At 48.7% G+C, this 20,960-nt stretch overlaps 1 protein-coding gene across 4 annotated transcripts in view; it reads left to right on the forward strand.

The window, feature by feature from the left end:
* EIF4E2 (eukaryotic translation initiation factor 4E family member 2) overlaps positions 1 to 19,995 on the forward strand; it is a 28,943-nt gene extending 8,948 nt beyond the window's left edge. The window contains exons 4-8 of one of the 4 annotated variants that reach the window (XM_036254401.1): positions 3,609 to 3,713; positions 5,355 to 5,507; positions 5,599 to 5,735; positions 12,167 to 12,244; positions 17,643 to 17,698. In XM_036254401.1, coding sequence (XP_036110294.1) covers positions 3,609 to 3,713; positions 5,355 to 5,507; positions 5,599 to 5,735; positions 12,167 to 12,212 — 441 coding nt within the window. In that variant the 3' untranslated portion in view covers positions 12,213 to 12,244; positions 17,643 to 17,698. Of the gene's footprint in view, positions 1 to 3,608; positions 3,714 to 5,354; positions 5,508 to 5,598; positions 5,736 to 7,421; positions 7,688 to 9,521; positions 9,829 to 12,166; positions 12,245 to 17,642 lie in introns of those variants that run through there. The other 3 variants (XM_036254403.1, XM_036254400.1, XM_036254399.1) reach the window with 3 other exon arrangements.
* The last annotated feature ends 965 nt before the right edge of the window (positions 19,996 to 20,960 follow it).

A 20,960-nucleotide genomic window follows, 5' to 3' on the forward strand; every position in this document is an offset into this window, starting at 1 on the left:
TACTTATTTTGTTAATCCTCACCTAAGGATATTTTTTTATTGATTTATAGATCAGGAGGGAGGGAGGAAGAGAGAGAGAGAAACATCGATGTGAGAGAGACACATCAATTGGTTGCCTCCCAAATGACAGCGACCAGGGCTGGGGATTGGGATTGTACCTGCAACCCGGTATGTGCTCTTGACCCAGAATAGAACCTGAGACCCTTCGGTCCAAGGACGGATGCTCTAACTGCTGAGCCAAACCACCAGGGTGAAGCTCCCGTTTTTAAAATGTTTGCTTACTAGACAAGCTATATTTATTTGTTTATTGTTAACCAGGTGTATTACACATATAACTGATGACCAGGTCATCTGATTACTGTACTGAGTTGATATATGCTCCCTTATCACTGGTAAATTTAAGCTCTTTTGAAATACTAAAAATAGCTTGTGCACTGGTGCATTTTTGGTTCAAGAAATGTTTGTTGAGCCCAGCCGGTGTGGCTCAGTGGATTGAGTGTTGTCCCATGGACTGAGAGGTTCCAGTTCAGTTCCCAGTCAGGGCACATGCCTGGGTTGTGGGCTCGATCCCTAGTAGGGGGCCTGCAGGAGGCAGCTGATCCGTGTTTCTCTCTCACATCGATGTTTCTATCTCTCCTTTCCTTTTTCTCTAAAAAAATCAATAAATACATATAAAAATAATAAAAATAAAGACTATCACCCTGGCCAGTTTCGCTCAGCGGTTAGAGCATCGGCCTGCAGACCAGAGAGCCCTGGGTTTGGTTCCTGCTAAGGGTACGTACCTCGGTTGCGGTTCATCCCTGGCCCCGGTTGGGGTCGTGGGAGTGGCAGCCAGTTGATGTGTCTCTTTCACATCGATGTTTCTCTGTTTCTCTTCCTCCCTCTCTCCCTCCCGCACTATCTGGAGATAAATGCAAAAATGTCCTCGGGTGAGGATAAAAAAGAAGAAAAAAACTATCACACTGTTTTTAAAAACCTTACTCAAAATTTAGAAACTTATTCATGAGGAATATTGATCTCATGAATTCTTTGTCTGATTTTGGTACAACCCAGATATGGACCCTTGACTGAAATCGAACCCATGGCCTCTCAGTCAGTGGGCCAATGTGCTAACCACTGAGCCAAACTGGCCAGGGCTTTCCCTCTTAAGAAAAGTATATATGAAGTTACCCAACCTGTGAAAGGAGGGTTTTTGTTTCCTTCTCTTTTGGCATATATATTAAGTTGAATGGAGTTTGTCATTAGCATCATCTCGGGTTAATGCTGCTTCAGTGCTCACTGGATGTGTGGCAGTGTCTAAAGTCCACTGTCAAGAAAATTCCAAATATCAACGGCTTAAACAAGGTAGAGATTTCTTTCTTGTCAGTGAAGCCCAGTTTAGCAACCTGGGCTGTTAGGATGACTGCTGATCTGGGAGTGCCCTCATCTGCCTCCACTCTTGATGTGGGCTGTACATCACTTCCACACAAAAAAATAAAGTCCACTGTCATGTAATTCATTAAGAAAAGCGAAATAATTTTATTGGAAAACCTTTTATTAAATCCAAAGCAGTATTTCCCATTTGTCCTTAATTCTAGTGTTTAACAACAAGTAAAAGTTCTTGAAGTCAAGGTGACTAAGAAGGCAGTGTTTTAAAGTGGGAAGAGCGCTGGACACGGTGGGGGTGGGGGGGTCACAAGGCTTATCTATTCCCGTGCTTGGTCATGTGAGCTGGGGCAAGTTCTGAAACCATTGTTTCAGCTCTACAATGAGTAAGGTAGCTCTGAGATCTTTTCTGCACCTCGTATTCTGAGTCTAAACACTTTCATATTTTTGTTTCGATTAAGAGTTTCAGAAACCAAAATTGCCTAAAGAGAAGGAAAAAAAATCTTTCAAAATTTAATAATGTTTCTTGAGCTGCTTACTTCATCTCTCATGGTTTAGATATGAGATTGTGACTGTAAGGTTGAATAGTCTGGCTGTAAGGTTGGAGGAGACCAAACCATTAATAAAGGAATGATTGATTGAGGAACTAGGGATAGTTTGTGTACCTTTCTTCCCCACAGCCTCTCTCCAATTTCTAATTCACAGTGAGCCACAGTTTCTACCGTGTACACTTGATTTCTTTCCACTGTGTTCAGGTGAAAAAATATTGCTCATTGTATACATATGACCACTTCTTATCCCTTACACAGTTAAGCATAGCAGTTGCTGAGATGAGACACTGCATTAAAGTCCTACAAATGGTATTCATTGCTGACTTCTTTGTAACACGAGACTGCCTGTGTTCCTGTTCTGTAGAGGCACTGAAGGGACAGCCATTTCACACGGTGTAAGGTCTCTTTCTCCTCAGTTGCTGCCCAGATCTAGAAATACGACCTGAATCTCTGTGTACTCAATACCCATTTTCAGCTACACAGTCTGATGTCTTGCTGTGAGTTTGTTTAGAGCCTCCTGGGCACTGTGTTGGCAAAAACCAACGATTTCTCTCTAGACTGTTCCACATCTCTTTCCTCTTAAAGTTGCCTCTTCACTGGCCAGGACTGTAGGTGTCCTCTGGGAGTCACAGGAATAGGGAGTCATGTCTCAGGCACCACTGAGGAACAGGACTAGCGCGGAGTATGAAGAAGCATACATTTGGTAGGGAAGTGTGTCTGCTTCTCTAACAGGACTATAAAGGAGGGGCAAGGAGAAGAATGTTCTGGCTAAGAGGGACTTAATAGAACAGACTGTTGTCAGAGGGGAGGGGGTTTGGGGGCTGGGTGAAAAAGATGAAGGGATTAAGAAGTGCTAATTGGTGGCTACAAAATAGTCATGGTGATGTAAAATACAGCATAGGAAATATAGTAACAAATACTATAATAACTGTAAGGTGCCAGGTGGGTACTGGAAATGTCAGGGTGACCACTTTGTAAAGTGTATGGTTGTCTAACCCGTGTGCTGTATGCCTGAAACTAATACAGAATAATATTGAATGTAAACTGTAAATGAGTGTGTGTGTGTGAGTGAGGGACTTAGACCCTCAGTATGAGAGGCTAAGTCCTGCCTGCTTTTGGACTATCCTGGCCTTAGAAAGAGGCACCATGCTGTGGCCTAGTGTGTGTGGTTGATTCTATCACAGTGCTTAGTAACTAAGCAGAACTAAAATGTGTTTCATTGTAGCTAATGCTATATTTGAGTAAACAGTCTTTGATCAAGAGGTGATTTGGTTCTAAAAAAATACATTCAGACTGAGGTTATGTGGCACTTAATATATTTCAGGACTAACGGTTTTCCACTGTGTAAAACAGTCTTACAGATTTCACAGTTATCCTGTGGTCTCTGCGGGAGGGAGCGTATTGACTGGTGTGACTTCACCAGCTGAGGATCCTGGCTGAGGCTGGCATTTATCACCTCGAGAGTTCTTGTATCAACAATATTACGTTTTTATTTTATGCAAATATACCATATGCTTTCGTCTAACATGCCTTTCCTCCCACACAGTCCTCCAAATGAAAATGTATCCGTCAGAAGTATAGCCTGTAACAGTGTGTCTCCTATGTTTATGCTTTTCTCTTAGATAAGTCTTGCATTCAATGAAAGAAAAATAAAAGTCATATCTTCTGTGCTCTGGCACCCTCTCTTCACAGGTGGAGCAGTTCTGGAGGTTTTACAGCCACATGGTACGTCCCGGGGACCTGACAGGCCACAGCGACTTCCATCTCTTCAAAGAAGGAATTAAACCCATGTGGGAGGTGAGGACTGGGGGCCTCAGACTGCTTTTCTGAGCAAGTTGGTTTTTGTTTTTGGGGTTTTTTTTTTTTAGCCCTGCCAAAGTTAAAAGTACTGTACAGTCTTCTCTCAAAACTGCATCACTGTTTGGTACATCCTTAGAACTGAGGCCTCCAGGAAAAGACACTGGTGCAGTGGCTTGTCTGGGTGTGTTGGTGCTGGGTGGTTTTGAAAGATTGTTTCACCTCTAAAGTGGTACTGTAACATCATTAAAGGATGGGGTTTGTTTTGTTTTAATTACCCTTATTCCCATTGAACTGGCTGTGTGTGTAGGATATTACCATAGTATACTTATGATCAAAGTGGGTAAAAAATAAGCTTACAGGCAGTAACTGGAGACCCAGAGCTGAACTTTGTGCTCTCTTCCCCTTTGCTAAATCCATCTTTTATTCTGATGCCATGGCCTTCTTCTATTAGACAAATGTGATCACACACACCCCAAATAAAAATTTTAAATGTTATGCAGTTCTCCATTGCTCACGTGATCTTGCAGCTAATCTACCCTTCAGGCCCTGTCTCCCATCATCTCTAGATCTTCCTTCGGTGCTGCTGGACCTTCCTTTGCCTTTCCCTTCTCACACTCAGAGTCTGTGCACAGACATGTTCTTCCCAGTGCGGCAGCTCCTTCAGCCTGCTCTGCCTGGCTGACTGGGTCCCGCAAGACCCAGTGTAAACGTTTCCTCCTGAGTGTTTCTGGCAGTCTCATTCTTCACTGCGCATCTCTGATGCAGCGCTCGACAGACTGTACTGCTGCAATTGATGTTCTTGTCTATCTCCTCAGCTGGACTGGGTCTGGGAGAGATTGTGACTTCCTGTCTGTTTGTGGGACATGATGACACCTAGTCAGTCCTTAGCAAACAAAGTGAGGAATGATCTGTGTTTGAAATCTGACCATTTCATTTTGATTCCTAAAGTAGTTTCAAAAAAGAGGATTCTTTTTTTTTTAATCCTCACCTGAGGATATGATTTTATTGATTTTAGAGAGACTGGAAGTGGGGGGAGAGGGAGAGAGAAACATTGGTCGCCTCCCATATGTGCCCCAACTGGGGATCAGAGCCACAACCTAGGTGTGTGCCCTGACCAGAAATCGAACCCACACCTTTTGGTGTATGGGACGATGCTCCAAGCAACTGAGCCCTCCAGCCAGGGCAGGATTCTTTTTAAAGGGTCATTTTTTGTAATGGCTTTTATAGGGATCTTGTTTTTCCTTCTTTTTTTAATTATTATTATTTTTTTAATCCTCACCCAAGGATATTTATCTGTTTATCATCAGATAGAGTGGGAAGGAGAAACATTGATGTGAGAGAGCTACATTGACTGGTTGCCTCCTGCCCGACCTGACCAGGGCTGGGCATGAACCACAACTGAGGTATGTGCCCTTGACTGGAATCGAACTCGTGACTCATTGGTCCGTGGGCCGATGCTCTAACCATGGAGCAACCAGTCAGGGCTTGTTTTTCTTTCTTTTCTGTCTCTTCTCCCTACCAGCATTTTTTCTATGAAGTTGAATAATTGGAAAATGACAAGACCTCTTAGTGTTCATGCAGAAGAGAGAAGAGCTGTGAAGCCACATTAATACCTTACTGCTCTCTGTCTTCTTGTAGGATGATGCAAATAAAAATGGTGGCAAGTGGATCATTCGGCTGCGGAAGGGCTTGGCATCCCGTTGCTGGGAGAATCTCATCCTAGCCATGTTGGGGGAACAGTTCATGGTTGGGGAGGAGATCTGTGGGGCTGTGGTCTCTGTCCGGTTTCAGGTAAGGTCTGGGGCAGGTCTGGTTTCATGTGTTGCCTTTGCTCTCCTTGCTGCCTTCGGTTGTTTGATGAGTCCCTCTGTTCCTCCTGTAGGAGGACATTATTTCAATATGGAATAAGACTGCCAGCGACCAAGCAACCACAGCCCGAATCCGGGATACACTTCGGCGAGTGCTTAACCTACCTCCCAACACCATTATGGAATACAAAACCCACACCGACAGCATCAAGTATGTGTTGGGGGGGGTTGGGGGTGCATATCCCTAACCTTAGCAGAAGTAGGTTCTTAGTTGGGTCCAGAGGAATATGGTCATACAGGAGACTGACGGATGGAGAAGGGACAGACCAGTCTTCCCCTCTAGTGCTTCTGGCCACTTGTAGCAGCTCTTTGCTGGCGAGGTCCCGCACCCCTTGCTGTGTCATAGCCCTCTGCACAGTCCCTGGGCTTGGGCTTGCTTTACTGCCACAGGCTGTCTTGTCTTTCATTGGCTAACCACTATCTTAAAATGAAAGACAAAATGCTCTTCTTTTTCTTGCCATTTTTTAAGATAATTCACTGAACAAGAAAGTCTTCCCTGTCTGCTCCTCCCCCCACTTTTGCATGTCTTTTTAACCTATTAGTCTCAGTCTGTTTCTTTGTCCTGGGAAAATAACTTCTTATCAGGAATGTGACTCCATTTCCTCGTGTGTAGAGCTGAAATCCTAGAGGAAGCAGAGTAACAGTGTTTGTGAGAGTAGTCTCTAAGAGAAACGGGAACACCAGCAGGAAGTAAGCTTCTCTTCACGCCCTCCCCAGGACTAGGGCAATGGAGCCAGACATCCACACAGAGAGCCACTGTCCGGGCTGCTCCTTCAGCGCCTGTGTCACAACTAAGTTCAGGTTACTAGGGAGAAGTTGTGGGGAGTGGCTCTTAGGTTTTCTCAAAACAGGATGGAGAGCTGGCCAACTAGGAGTCAGGACTGTTAGGGTTAGTTCTCTCCTGTGACTCCAGCATCAATGTGTGCCTTTGGCAGGTCTCTGCCGCTCTGCTTCAGTTTCCCCATCTGTAAAATGGGGGATAGTGATACTTTACCTAGTGGGGTTGTTGGGAGGCTGATTGAATCTTTGTAATGGGAGGTCCTCAGATGGAGACTGCTCTTACAGGGCCGAGTATTATTGCTATCATCATCATCACTAGAAATAATGTCGTCATAATGTTATTCTTATTAAAGACTAGTAATGAGCCCAATGATGGTGTTCAGCAGACAGACCATTTGGGAGTCTTTTCCCATGCATTCACAGATAATGTTGTGGGTGGAGTTAGCTAAAACTAGCCGAGGGCCAGTTTTTAACTGGAACACTGCCATAGGACTTGGTCCATAATCAAACGGCTGGGTATGACTCATTGTAGCCACCCAGAGTTATTAGCTGGCCGTGGTTCTGGTTGCTTGACTTAGCAGTCCTGTGTTAGCATGTTTTGCTCTAAGCACATTTGTCCTATTCTTTGTTCTGGGGTAGAAGTAGTTGCTGTCCTCCAGCCAGACTCAGTCCAGGCTGGAACATCTACACCTGCCTAGGACTCTTACATTCAGGGTTCCCCGAATACCACCTTCCATACCCCCCGAAAAGCAAGCTTTCAACCTGGATAGGAAAGGGAAAGAGGTATTTTTCAACTCTCCCTTCCCCACTTTCTCCCTCTCTAAACCCCTGAGGCAGTTCTTCCCAACTTCTATAGAAATGTTCAAGTCCTTACAGTCTAGGAGAGCCTGTGGGCTTTTGCCTTAGTCTGCTGCTCGCTGCTTTGTCCAGAGGTCTGCCTAGTGCTCCAGCCCTGCAGCTACAGGGACCAGAACACCCTCCTTGACCCCAGATGCTGCTTTTCCTTGCGCCTCCCTCTTTCCTCTCCCAATGTGCCAACCTTTTGCACTTCCACTAGAATGCCAGGCAGGCTGGGCCCTCAAAGGCTCCTTTTTCAAAACCTCTGGAAGCCGCGGTTGAATGTGCCATGACCCTCTCCCTCTCTGGATGGCACCATCATTGAAGCTGGCATCATCGGAGTCTCTTGTTCTGTTGGCGTGCTACCTGGAAGATCCTTCTGTCCTGGACAAGAGGAATTGGAAGAGCATTTTATGTTTTAAGAACAGGCTGACACGCAGCAGCTACTACAACAGCTGAGATCACTTAATAAATGGTGCTAAACTAGCTTGTCTCATGCTCTTGCTCTTTGTGGCGCATCAAAGAAGTGGCCTTTCAAACTGACTGTCACCATAGTAAGGAATGGCACAGACTTCTCCATGGAGGGCCGTCTGGGGATGCAGCCTCATTCCCATAAGCCCATTGTACAGGGTCACGTGGTGTTTTGCTCCACTTCTGCTGAGGTCTAACATAATGAGGTGACATCTAGCTCTCAACATGAGACCCCATTTTCTGGTACTTGAATTTCAGTTTCCATCTAGTCACGCTGATTAACAAGAACAGTGATTTCTGAAGTAGAATCTGCTTGAAAGGCGTTAAGGTTGGAAAGGGGGATCCTTGGCCTTTGCTTCGCTGACTTCGTTTGCTTTTACTTCAAAGGAATCTCTTGCTTGGAGGTCAAGTTTTGCTTCCGCCTGGTGGCTGTCCGCATGTGGCTTCCTTGCTTGGTGTGAGGGGTTCTCACTGCCAGAGCTGCCCAGGCCGCAGGCTCTTCGCCAGGCTCTCCCTTCCGCTCTCCCTTCCGAGCCAGGTCATCCTCTTTGAGCTAGCTCTGCTCGCAGGGTCTCAAGGTCCTGTCCCTGCCCTGTCTCCCAGGGTCACTGTGCCTCCGGATCGGAGTGGGCAAACGTCTTCATCCTCCGTAAGGCTGCTCCTCGGGGTATCTGACGCGGCACGTGCCAGCCCCTCACATGCTCCGTGGCTCGGCTGTGTGGCCTGCGGCTCGGCCTGTAGGCCCTGACCTGCGTGTACAATCGCAGCAAGCCCCATGTGACTGGGCTTTCTTGGGAGCTACCACCAAAACCAAAAAACCAAACATTTTTGCAGACACTGGTCGGGTTGCCTGATGGCACCTGTGACAGTGGCTGTGGGCGTGATGTGGAGGTTTCCAAAGTGGCTGTCCCATTCTGGCAACAGCACCCTGTGCTCGTACCATCCTGACTGACCACCAGGCTCCATGTGGCCCGGGATCCCACAGAACACACACTGGGCAAGCACCCTGGGCCCAGCCCTCTGGAGGTGTTTGTGTCATTGCTTTGTTGATTGCATAGACAAAATGGGTTGACGTCCCTAGAAAATGGGAGATGCGTTGGTATGTGGAAGTGCCTGTTCTCTGTTTTCAGCATTTGTCAGAGAATTGCCTCTATGGCCTTTTCCCTCTTGCCTTCCACTATTATGTTGTGTGTATTGACCTTAATTTCAGCGAATATAACTGGACCAGGGGATGGGCTTGACATTACCTTCCTAAGAATTGATCAGAAAGCATCAAACTGACCTTGAGCCCCTCTGATCCTTGCCACATGTGAACAGCAGTCAGAACTGTTCTGCTTTGCTCTCTCCCTATGGCTCACACAGGGATGGCTTTGTTTGAGCCAAGGAGCAGCAGCTGCTAGGACTTGAGAATTCAAGGGAAATAAAGGAAAAAAGTCTTCTGGAGATTAGGGCTCCTGAATATGGCGAGAGGATTTTTTAGGAGCGGCCTCGATTTCTCAGTCAAGTGTGCCTCCACCTTGCTGTGTGTCCAGCGTCCTTTTCCAACTGTTTGATGTCCAGCCTGCCCCTAATCACACTGCTTGTGGCCTTCCCTGCTGCGCTCCTAAGTGAGCTGAGGCAAACACTGCCGCACACGATGCCAGGCTGCTTTGCTGCAGAGGGCACGCCTGCTGGCGCCTCCTGCCCGGGCACTGCCAACAGCAGGTCCCGTTGAGAAATGGGAGCTTGTTCAATGGAGTGTTCGCTCCAGGTGCATGGCTCCTTCAGTGAGGCCAATTGTAGTTGAGGTTTTATAGGTTTTGGTCCCTGTAGGCATCAAGTGACTCACTGTGTCCTCTGTTCTGAGAAGAAATCTCCTGACACAGACAGACTTGCAGCCCAGAATCATGGGACCAGCAGGATAAAACTGGGCACAGCCATATAAAGCAGCACTGTCTTTTGTGAGGCAGTAACTCTCTGGAATGGTCCCACTGACTCCCTTTGTACATCTGGCCCGGATGGAAGAGGGGAAGACAGGGCCAGCTTCACTCAGTGGGCCACAGTGTGAGGGAAGTGACCAGATGCTTCTGCAGAGAAAGTCGAGGGTAGGTGACTTCTCTTTATTTCTTTATTCTAGAGGAGAAACGGGTCAAATTGTGGGGAATTTCCTTAACCTTGTCTAGATTTCATTATTCTTAAACATTGTACTTAGTAGGCAAGGGCCAGCCCTCCCTTCTTTTGGGGCTAAATTATAGCCTGGTGGCACTGGGCCATGCCAGTGTCGCTGCTGGCCTGGCTTATGAAAGGTACTCCTACTGATGTTCAAAGTAAAGAAAGCTCCAACTAGCAGGAGCCTGGTGTCCATGCGTATGGCGGGCCAGCTGAATGCAAGGCTGTGAGCTAGGCTTTGGGTGGGTGGGTTGGGGGCGAGTTGAGAGTTACACAGAAATGAGGCCTCTGCTCAGGGTTTGCTTTCTGGTAAGTGAGCTGAAACAAGGGTGGTCTTTCAATGACTCGGTGAATGCTGTCATTTGAATTTGTTCAGAGTTCCCTGTAGGCTATAATCTAGGCAACTTTTTTAGAAACTTCATTTATATGACAGAACATTTAACTTGTTCTCTTATTTATTATTATTTTTTCACCTTTAGAAGAAGCAAGTTTTAATATTACCTGATAGGCCTGGGGTGCCAGATGGAAATAGCTAGAGTACTCGACCTAGCTGTAGGCAGTTGATTCGCTCTCAGCCAAGCACTGGCCCACAGGAGTGAGTGAGTGAACCAGTGACTATGACCAGCTATTTTATTTCCACTGAATCCGTGTGAGGAAATTTCTTTACCCAGATTGTTCCTGTTGAGGTTTAACATCTGAGGAAGATACTTCTGAAGAAAGTGGAGGGCAGTTTAATATCAAAATGGGCTGGGCTGGAATCAGTGGTAGGTTCTTGGCACAGAACTACCACTGGACTAGTGCAGGCCTTTCTGGAAACTAAAGGATAAATGAGACGAAGCTTCAACACAACCATATCATTTCTTGTGGACATTTAAGTTGCTTAAAATAGAATTTAACTCTCACTGTTAAGACGAGAGAGGGGTTTCCTGGTCATTGCTCAAGCATCGGAGTTGCTTTGCCCTTCTCTTAATTTGAAGTGAAGAGTGAATGGCCTTCTGACGTCACTCTTGGATTCGCAAAGCTCGTCGTCATCGTGTCACCATCACCAGAGTGGGCTGTGGAGCAGATGTCTTGCTGTGGAAACTGCTGGTGCACCGAGAGACGGGCTCGCTGGTTTGGTGGTCTTATGTTTTTCTTCAGTTCCATTAGTACATGTGTGTCGTTTTGGCAATTCTCTCTGGAGAAACCATTAACTGCACACCAGCCTCTTATTCTTAGAGGTAGATCGTGAACTTAACCAATGCTCCTGTTCAAAAGAGGGAAATACTGATGAAATGCATAAAAGTATCGCCTGGAAGAGTGAATTGTGCCAGGTCTCTGTTTAATCCCTCCCTATTTAAGAAGAAGAAGAAAAGTTGCCTGTAGAAAGCTTGGTCAAGGTGTATCTTAGTGGCCATAACCCAAGCCTGTGGTGAGTGACACAGTACATTGTCACCTCTGTAAACCAAGGATGGAATAATTGACAAAAAGGAATTTTAAATTTAGAAGTCCCAAATGACCCATTATATATAATGACCAGGGGACTTGCTAGACATTTTGTCCCCAGTGGGGCTGAAAAGTGGCCCAGGCAAAAGGTAGGACATCAGTTCCTCTGCAAAAGCTGGAGGTGGGTAGGGATTCTGGGGTTCTCTTCGCTGAGCACCACCCTGAGAGACTGAGTACCCTCAGTCACATTCTTATCCCTTCCTAACCCCCCGTTTCTGAATTGAGTTAGTCAGCATGGAAGTTGTCAAGAGCATTGTTCCCCGGAAATTTTTAACTGCTGTGACCTACACGGTCTAAATTTTAAGATAATTACTTGGGTATATTCAGAAACAACCTGGTACAAATTTGGGGTCAGAAGGTTGGGAATGTGGAAACAGAAAGCAGCACAATTTCCCCATTGCGTCTTCAGACATCACAATGCTGCTGGGAACCTGCCTTGACCCTCCAGGTGGGGCCTGATAGGAAAGGTAGTTCCTGCCACCTGTCCTCAACCCGGCTGCTGCCCTTCACTCCAGAGGATCGGGAGCTTTCTCCCGTGGTGGCTGAGCTTAGCTCTGACCTCGGTGGCCTCCCTGGTAGACTTGTTGAAGGAGTGGATACAAAGTCTTTCGGGAATAGTGAGGGCCAGCCTTCGCCAGTGGAGCAGCCAGGACAGCTGCCAGCTGTCCCTAAAGGTGCTGGCCATCTGCGAATCCAAGGGCAAGTCCAGGTGGGGGACGAGCTGCTGTGCTTCCAGGGGCTGGGCAGCACTTGGCCTTGCGGGTATCTGACGTGGGTTGTGGGGCTGTGTGTCTGCTCTCTCTTTGTTAAAAAGCTTTTGATCTGAACGTGCTGTTGTGTTTTTTGTCTCTGGTTTGCCAGGGCCTGGGAGGAGTTTCATGGCCTGGTGAACAGCAGCGGCCGCTGATCGGACGCTCCCCTCTGTCTCTCACACTCAGGGTAGGGCCTTGTCTATCTTCTCTGTAACCTTGTGACATACCTCTCAGCCATAGGACCCCTCTTCCCAGGGGCTGCACCTCCTCACTTACCCCCAGCCTTGTTCTGCCAGCATGGAGTCAGCTCCAGCTTCTCTGACTGACAGAAGAACACTGAGTCCAGACATGTCCCCTGGTGAACCCTGGGCAGGCTGCTTAACCTCACTGTAGCTCCGTTTTCTCCTTTGGAAAGTGAGGGTCCATGGGTTAGTGTGTTTCGGATCTTTCCCGATGCCAGCATTTCACAATTATAAATGGGCCACGAATCCTTTTTCTTTTGCCCACATGTGGCCATTTTTAAGCCATCTGGCAGTGTCCTGTGACTAACATGGGGTGGTGAGAGGTATGTCTTGTTTGCTGGTGGTGTTTGTCAGTTGTGTGGACCCAGTGATAGAACTTCGGGGTCTCTGCGGAAAAGGACTGGGGCAGATGCCAGGCTCTGTAGGGGACAGGGCTCCGGGGTGTGCTGGAACGGGACCGTCATGTGTTTCCTGGCAGGGAGGGCCTGCGATGGCAGAGGCTGGGCCGGCTGACGCTCACTGGAAGAACGTGGGCTTCAGTAGGAGAGTGCCAGGTCCCTGCTGCTGCTGCGGAAGCTGGGTGCCTTATTCAGGATGAGAGGAGTGGATGGAAGGACTGTCCGCGTGGGCTAGACCCCAGAGTGCTTTCCTGGGCACGGGCCACCCCGCCCGGCCCGCTAAGACCGAGAGACTGTGAGAGTGCAGCAGAACAGCCAGCTGCAGTGGCTGCTTCAGGGCCCCTCTTCCCAGGACGGAAATGGGACTTTTTCAAGAAGAGGAGACCTACGTCCTGCAGACAGGCTAGAAGAGAGGATGGCACTGTGAGGGGCAGAATAGGTGGCCATGGGTCCGAGGACTCGGGGTAGACAATCAGTCCCAGAACTCCTGCAGACACACGTGATGCCACTCATACCTCTTTTTATAATAGTTAAATTCCCACATTATAAATTCTGTTTTGATGAGAATACTAGATTTTTTAAATTGAAGTTTGAAAGGTTTCTCTATAGTCAATGTGGAATTCGAAGACGGTTGCTAATACACAAGGGATGAAAACTCATCAGCTGAACGATACATTGATTTGCAGGCTGCAGCTTGGATGCGTAGAGTAAATTAGGTTTAGTTTCCGGAGGCCTGGTGCTATAATGGAACTGTTTTAATCATATTACCATATGTAATTATTTCTAAGGTCCCCCCCTTTTTTTGCTTTTAATATTCCAAAAATTGGAATGCTTACAGTGAATGCGATAGATTTTTGTCACCGTTTAATTGGCAATGTTTACTTCTTAAAGTACATAAAACGATGATACCTTTAAAAGTCAACAGTATCTTAGGTTCCATGAAAAAAAGGCTTTAAAATGAAATTGGAAAAGTCAGAATGGAACAAAACTTAAAATTATTCCCTCTCCATAGCTAACACTAAATGCCCTAGAAAAAATTTTCAGAATTGCTTCGGAAAGTCCTAGCTGAGCATGATTGCATCTTGCAGACTTTCCTCCACCCCCCGCCCCCAGTTTTTGTTATGGGCAGATGAAGGGGGCACTCCTGCTCCTTGAAGCATGGACTTGGGCGTTTGACAAGAGTATTAGAATCTAAACAACATAAGAACCCCAACTCACTCCGTTGTCGTAATAGACCTGAACAGGCCCTGTCCCCCTCCGTGGCTGTGACCGTGGAGGGGGCGCCCGGAGGATGCGCACCGAGCTTGTGTTGCCGGAGCTCCGCTTCGGGCGCCCTGGCCTGCGGCCTCGCGGCCTCTGCGTTTTCCTTCCAAGTCGATCGTGGTCTGAAGGAACACAAACTGCTGTTTAAGTAATTCTTACTGAACCACAAGTGCTTTTCCTCAGTTTATCTGATACTTTATGCTGTTATGTATGACTGCTAATATCGGAGGACTATTTCATTTGACCCCCATTACAAAGAAGTACTGCCCTTTCCACCTCGGCCTCGCTAGGAGTCCCCGTGCGCCGCTGGGAGAGGAGCTGGCTGTTCCGTGTCTGGGCTGGCAGGCGCAGAGCCGTGGGCTGTGGTTTCGGGGAATGAGGTTGGTGTGGTCACTCAGTGGGAGATTAGACATTGAAACTGACCCACTGCACCTAGGAGGTTTGCTGTTTTAATACACAGGAAGGAGAGAGGAGAGCCAGAACTGGCCTGGAGTGGACAACTGCTAGCCAGGGAATGTTCCCTGAAGAGCTTGGATACTCAGTGTGGGCCGACTTGTGACTGCGCTCCCAGAGGCCCCGCCGAGCAGACACGCAGGCAGGGCTCCCCCCGGGTGGCTCCCAGCTCCCAGCTTTCCTAGACGACCAGCATCACTGTGCCCCTGCTGAAACCCGCACGGGGCAGGTTTCTGAAAGAGCAGGAGGCAGTCTGCTGAGGAACCGACCACCCAGCTCCCGATGGCCCACCCTCAGGAGCTCACTGCCTAGCTGGTTCTTTCTGGAGTCTACACTCATCCATTTCTCCAGAAGTACAAGAATGTGATCATTTTGAGGCAGAGTAGATGGGAAAGCTGTTTCAGAGTATTAGGGCCGCAGTTTTCCCCAAGTTACCTGGGAGTGTGAAGTTAGAAGCCAATTTTGATGGAGCTCTGTTTTTTCTGGGGCCCTGTCATAGGACAGAGGGTCATCCAGGAGAGAGAGTCCCTCTAGCCCCCATGTCCTGTGCCTGGCATGTAGAAGCCTGGAATGAGTTATGATACAGTGGAAGTCTTGACGTCTGAAAGCCCCTTTAAATCAATACACTGGGCTCAGTCCCAATGCTTATTTTACATAAATTCACAGATGAGAATGTAAAATTTTCCTTACTCTCTGACAGATCTTTAGAATTAAAAACAACAAAACCTTCCCCGTAGCTCGTGCACCGTCCCAGCATTGCTAGGTGGCTGGAGGGGCTAGCTTTCAGGAGCTCACTCGGGATTTTCTAAATTATGGTTTGCTTTTCAAAGAACAGAAGCCCTTCTTTTTATTAAAAACACAAACGTCGCCTGTGGCCTCTGCCACTTCCTGTCTCCATTCTCCCTCTCCCTCTCCTAATCTCTGCACTACAGCTGGGTGAGGGACAGGACCCAGGATTAGTTCCCAGCTGGTTTGAGTGAGCACATTCTTCAGACTAGATTTGGCACCAAGTTAGTTCTCAACCCTCTTCTTTTTTAGAAAAGCTGGACCAAAGCCACCAACTGCCACCAGCCTGTCATTGTCAGGAGCCTGTCACCCACCCTGTCCTCTTTCTTTTCTTCTGTACCAGACTGAGAAGCAGCTGACTCTCCTGGCTCCTTTACTCTCCCCTCTTCCATTTTGCAGACAGACCTTAGAATGCTTGTGGCCCTGAGGTTTTCTGACTCGGAAGAGATCTGTGACAATGGAGGTCATTAGAGTAAATAGTAAATACCCAGACGGGGACTTATTACAGAGCTCTCCAGTCTGCCCACCTAACCCCAGTACAGTACGGGGTTCTTCCAAAAGATGGTCACCTGCTTATGGTGGTGACATCCTGAAAATGCTCTTCGGTGCATCACTGAGCAGGTGAAAGGGCTGGTCCAGACCCTTGTCTGCCATCTCTCTTACTCCAAGGGAGGGCATTCTCCATAGTCAGGAAATTCTGATTCTGTTCCCGCACCCCCCCCTTCTAGTCACCCATCCTATTTCTCCCTGCGGATGACCTTCATCATACAGTTGCTCAGTGGGAATAGCGGTGACATCAAAAGGAGGAGGTAGAACTGAGCGAACCATTCCTTCCTAACCACTCCTTTGTTAGAGTGTCCTCCGTCGCGTAGACTTGGTGTCAGCGCGTCGTCCCGAAGGGGGCTCAGAAGTAGCATGCACACTTCAGCCAAGGTTGCTTTTCTCTGTCTAGGACCAGGGACGTTCCTTATCCTTTGCTAACTCCTTGTGGTACCTCAGTGGGGTCTGTCCTTTTGCAAGGCCTTTTTAAAACGATGCTCACCCCCATTCAATTCTCTTTGTGTTAAGCCTCAGCGCCTTAGAAATTACTGATGTGTTCAGTATCCATTGATAAATGAGCTCTGTGGTCATGCATGTCAGTTACAGAAACACCAGTGGGCTTTTGAGATAACATCGGCTTCTTCCTAGGCAGAGCCCGCCCACCCAGCTCATTCCCCGCCCGCCCGTGTGCTTGTCTGCACTCACACTCTGTGTGGTGAGGCTGTTCGTCACGGTCAGCCCGCCACCAGCACTGGCAGCCCCGTCGGCAGGTAGCAGGAGGAAGCTGCTGGTGGCGGGGCGAGCATATTCTTTCATCTGGACCCATCGCCCTCTGCCCCCTCAGTTACAGTCATTTTAAGATAGGCCTGGGAAAGACAATGTTTCTAGAATGTTCCATTAAAATTAAAGGGAAATAATGACTTCGAAATCAGGTTAATGTTCCAGAATTTCAGACATTTAAGTCTTAAGCACCGGGCCACAGCAGTGGGTAAGGTGAGGTAAACTTTTAAGCCCCTTCCGGCCCTTAGATTTCGGGATTCAAATGGTGGTGTGAGCTGCTGAGGTGTCAGATTTGGGTGGGAATAGGGATGGGTGCCAGTGGGTGGCAGCACAGTGCATCCAGCAGAAGCAGATTGCAGTGCACGGCTCTGTCTCTCACACTCTTCTCTTTCAAGAACCAGAGCTACGTTTCTAAAGCGGAGGGTACCCAGATCTCAGAAGTTTTGAGCCTTGCGAGGGTTATTTGGTTGGCAGGTTGGTTGATTTTTTAAAAAAAACAATACATAATACAACCATATGGTTCAATTTCATTTAAAAAGTGTGTGTAAGAAAGAGAGGGGTTTCCCTCCTTCTTTGACTGCCCAGTTTGCGCTGTGTCCCTTCCCCCGCCCCCTGGTAACGACTTCTGTGGGTGTCTTGTGATGAGCCTTACAGAGTTGCTTTATGTATATACAAGTGAACATGAACTATGACCTTAGCTCCCCCACCCCCACTTACACAAAAGGTAGCATACTGTGTGCACACACCTTTATGCACCCTCACTTACCCATTTCTCCTGGAGATCTTTCCGTATTAGTAGGGAGCTTCCTTGTGTTTTTAAGCCACACAGTGTCCCACTGTATGACTGTGCCATTATGTTAATATTTAACTAGTCCCCTGTTCATGTGCATTTGGGTGGTTTCAATCTTTTGCTATTGCAAACAGTTGAGTCGAAGTGTTTGGAGGGATTTGGGAGGCTGGCTGCTGTGTTGGCATCAGATTAGTAAGGAAGGATGGTCCTGGGCTGTGTCATGGTCACGGTCACGAGGGCCCCAGAGCTGTGAGTTCAGGTCTCCCCTGTGTGTGTGTTGCCTATAGATGATCTGTGTATTGAATGCTCTATTTTCTCCATTTTTTCTTTCAGGGACAATTCAAGTTTTCGAAATACAAAAATCACATTGTGAAAGTACACAAGCTGGCAATAATCCCTTTCTGTGTGTGTGTTTGTCCGAAACGGAGGGGAGGTCTCCAGCTGGTCCTTCCGTCTGCTCACTGAAGTGACGTCCCTTTTGCACTCATTCCTGGAGGACGGATCCTGCTAGACAACCTCCAGCATCGCTGACTTTATAAAGCGGAAAAATGGCAAACGTGACTTTGTAATAGACACTCTTTTTTTCAAGGGGTTTCTGTGGGGGGAGTCTAGCCTTTCGTTTTGCTGTGTGCTGTCCAGATGCCTCTCGGGCCTTCTGTCGTGCTCCTCCCTGCTGTCCGAAGGGTGTCGTGACCACGTGTACAAGCCGGAGCTGTCAGCTGAGACGTATCAGTGTTATGAATGTCTGTGCATCCAGGAAACACTTTTTGTTGGAGGTCCCGGGATAGCTGTAAATGCTCTCTTCTAGCTTTGCCATTAAATTATTGGGACATTTTTGTTTATTTTGCTCCCCTCTTCCCCCCAGCCCACCACCTTCTGAAAATGTGTACTGATTTTGTGTGGTCTCCTGCCTTATGCCCTCCAGTCTTCCCTCGTGTGGGACTCTTCTTAGGCACTGCTGCACTTAAACTTGTAATCCAGAGCGCTCAGAGGCACGCCTCTGCTAACTGCACCGGAGCAGACCAGTGTGCTAGGAGCAGGCTTACGGCAGAGGTCCCAGGGCAGATCTGCAGCTGAGGGCAGCGTCTGAAACCATTCCCCAGATGAGCAGGGCCTCCCTGTCCAGCCTGCTTCGGTGGGTTCGTGCATGCCCCTCTCTGAGGAAGGGAAGCAAAAGCTGGTCACTGACAGGTATTGACAGGTAAATTCTGTGATCCCAAAACTGGGACATCCGAAGAAAAGGTGACCGAGGTGGGTGGCTTTCTTTGCCTGTCTGCAGTGGATGGAGACCTGCTTGCAGTCCTCGTCACCTGGTATGTGTGTTAGGCTACTGCCGGCTTATAAATGAGCAGGCGCGCCTCAGAGAAGTGGGTGATCCGACCGGACTGCCATCGAAGGTCGAAGAGCACCTAGGATGGGAGTAAGTACTGAGTGCAGTCCTACGGCAACCTCCAAGGAGCACTGTCTCACTAGGCTCTTGTGAGCAGAGAACGAAGTACCTTAAATTAAGGTCTCCTAAAACCTATCCTTGCAGGCCAGGGGCCTTCGCCACCCGGCCTTAGAGAAGTCATATGAGTAACGGGCATTTCCTTGTATTTATATTACTCTCCGACTTTCCATCTCCTGAACGCCCTCTAATTGCCGCGGTCTTGGGTGCTTTTTCCTAAAAGAACAGAGGAGTACAGGGGCCAGATGGGGTGACTCCATGATAGGTGAAGTTAAGCTCCAGGAACATGACTCAGATTCCAGGGATATGAAGAAGATGCCAGTGCCTGGACGGTTGTGAAGGGCTCAGGCAAACAGCGTAGGAGCCACACTGGCGGCAACGGGAGCAGAGGCTGCCTCCCGAGGTGTGTGCAGACCCGGGCGGGCTTCGCTTCGGCCTAAACTCAGATTTGCCATGGAAATTCCAAAGAGAGCAGACATTAGATTTGCCCTCCTTTGGGCCTCTACCCGACTCGCGTGTGTGCGCATTGTGTCCACGAGTGAGACTTTGTCACCCCAGGGCTTCAGTGTATTGTCTGTATTCATGCTGTTGCTTTTTGGGGGCCTCATTTGTTCATTTTTGACTCTTGTGTTTTCCAGAGCGGCTCATGTCTCCCCTTTCTCTTTGTCATTGCAGTATTTGAAAGTTGTTTTTTTTTCTCACCAAAAACGGGCTGCCCCTGTGCTGGGTGAAACCAGAGGTATCTGGTGGGCAGCATCTTCCCTCAGAGCTCCGGTCACTCCTGACGGCTGAGTGGGAGCTGGGAGTCTGTTTCTCCAGCCGCCCGTCCTCCAGCCTGGCTTCAGAGGCCTCGCCCCGACCCCGCAGGCCTGTGCTATGCCGACGTGTGACACCTGTGGCATCGCCTGCTCTAGAGACACGGGAGAAGGTGCACCCAACCAACGTGGACGTTGCTGCTGGAAGATGGGGCGTCTTTCCATGTGCACGGGCGGGCTGTCTTCCCGTGACCCCTCTGTTGAGCTTTCCATTCAAAGCTGGCCCCACTCCTCCAGGGCGCTCCTCATTCTGCCCTTCGACCCCTGTGTGTGTTTCCTTGTGGCTGGCAGTGGCGGTGATTTCCCACCGAGAAACCTGCGGCCCACGATGCTCTGAGATGAGCTCCATGTGTCCGCCAGCGGAGGAACAGGCCCCGGCAGGAGGGCCTCCTTGCACTTTCTGAGCAGTTGCCCACTGCAGTAATAAACGGAAGTATCCGCAAGATCCAGGTGTGGCCTCTTCAATGCGGGGGCACGGGGGCACTGCCCTTCGGGGCCGGCTCTTCTTTAAGTGCATTCCAGAACAGTGTGCGGATGGTCCAGAGATGCCAGTATCGTGGACATAACTATTATAAAAGTATTCTCCAACTGCTGAAACTCAGTTTACGTTTTTAATAGCCAATGTAGTTGTTAATTTTAATTCTTCTCAACTAGGGGAAAGGAATATTGGAGTGGAAGGATATTCAAAGAATTAGATTTTGAAGTAAGAAATCACTCCAGGCCTAGGCTTGGAATGTTGATTCAGATTCAGTAGCTTAGCCCAATGGTGGACACATGGGGCGCACTGATGCCCGGGGCACCTGGGGCGCACTGATGTCCCAGGACCCGTGGGGAGCACTGATGCCCGGGGCACGTGGGGCGCACTGATGTCCCAGGACCCGTGGGGAGCACTGATGCCCGGGACACCTGGGGCGCACTGATGTCCCAGGACCCGTGGGGAGCACTGATGCCCGGGGCACGTGGGGAGCACTGATGCCCGGGGCACGTGGGGAGCACTGATGTCCCAGGACCCGTGGGGAGCACTGATGCCCGGGGCACGTGGGGAGCACTGATGCCCGGGGCACGTGGGGCGCACTGATGTCCCAGGACCCGTGGGGAGCACTGATGCCCGGGGCACGTGGGGAGCACTGATGCCCGGGACACCTGGGGCGCACTGATGGCCAGTACCCATGGGAAGGAAACACCAGGAAAAAAAGAAACTTGCAGAACCTCAGTTATGTGTCTGAAGGATCTAAAACAATAGTCTTTTGTTGTTGTTAATCCTCACCCGAGGATATTTTTCCATTGATTTTTACAGAGTGGAAGGGAGGGAGGGAGGGGGAGAGGGAGAGCAGGAGAAACGTCCATGTGCGAGAGACACATTGATTGTTTCCTCCTGCACGCACCCTG

The sequence above is a fragment of the Molossus molossus genome, unplaced genomic scaffold, assembly GCF_014108415.1.
Source record: "Molossus molossus isolate mMolMol1 unplaced genomic scaffold, mMolMol1.p scaffold_m16_p_11, whole genome shotgun sequence".
Classification (NCBI taxonomy): Eukaryota; Metazoa; Chordata; class Mammalia; order Chiroptera; family Molossidae; genus Molossus; species Molossus molossus.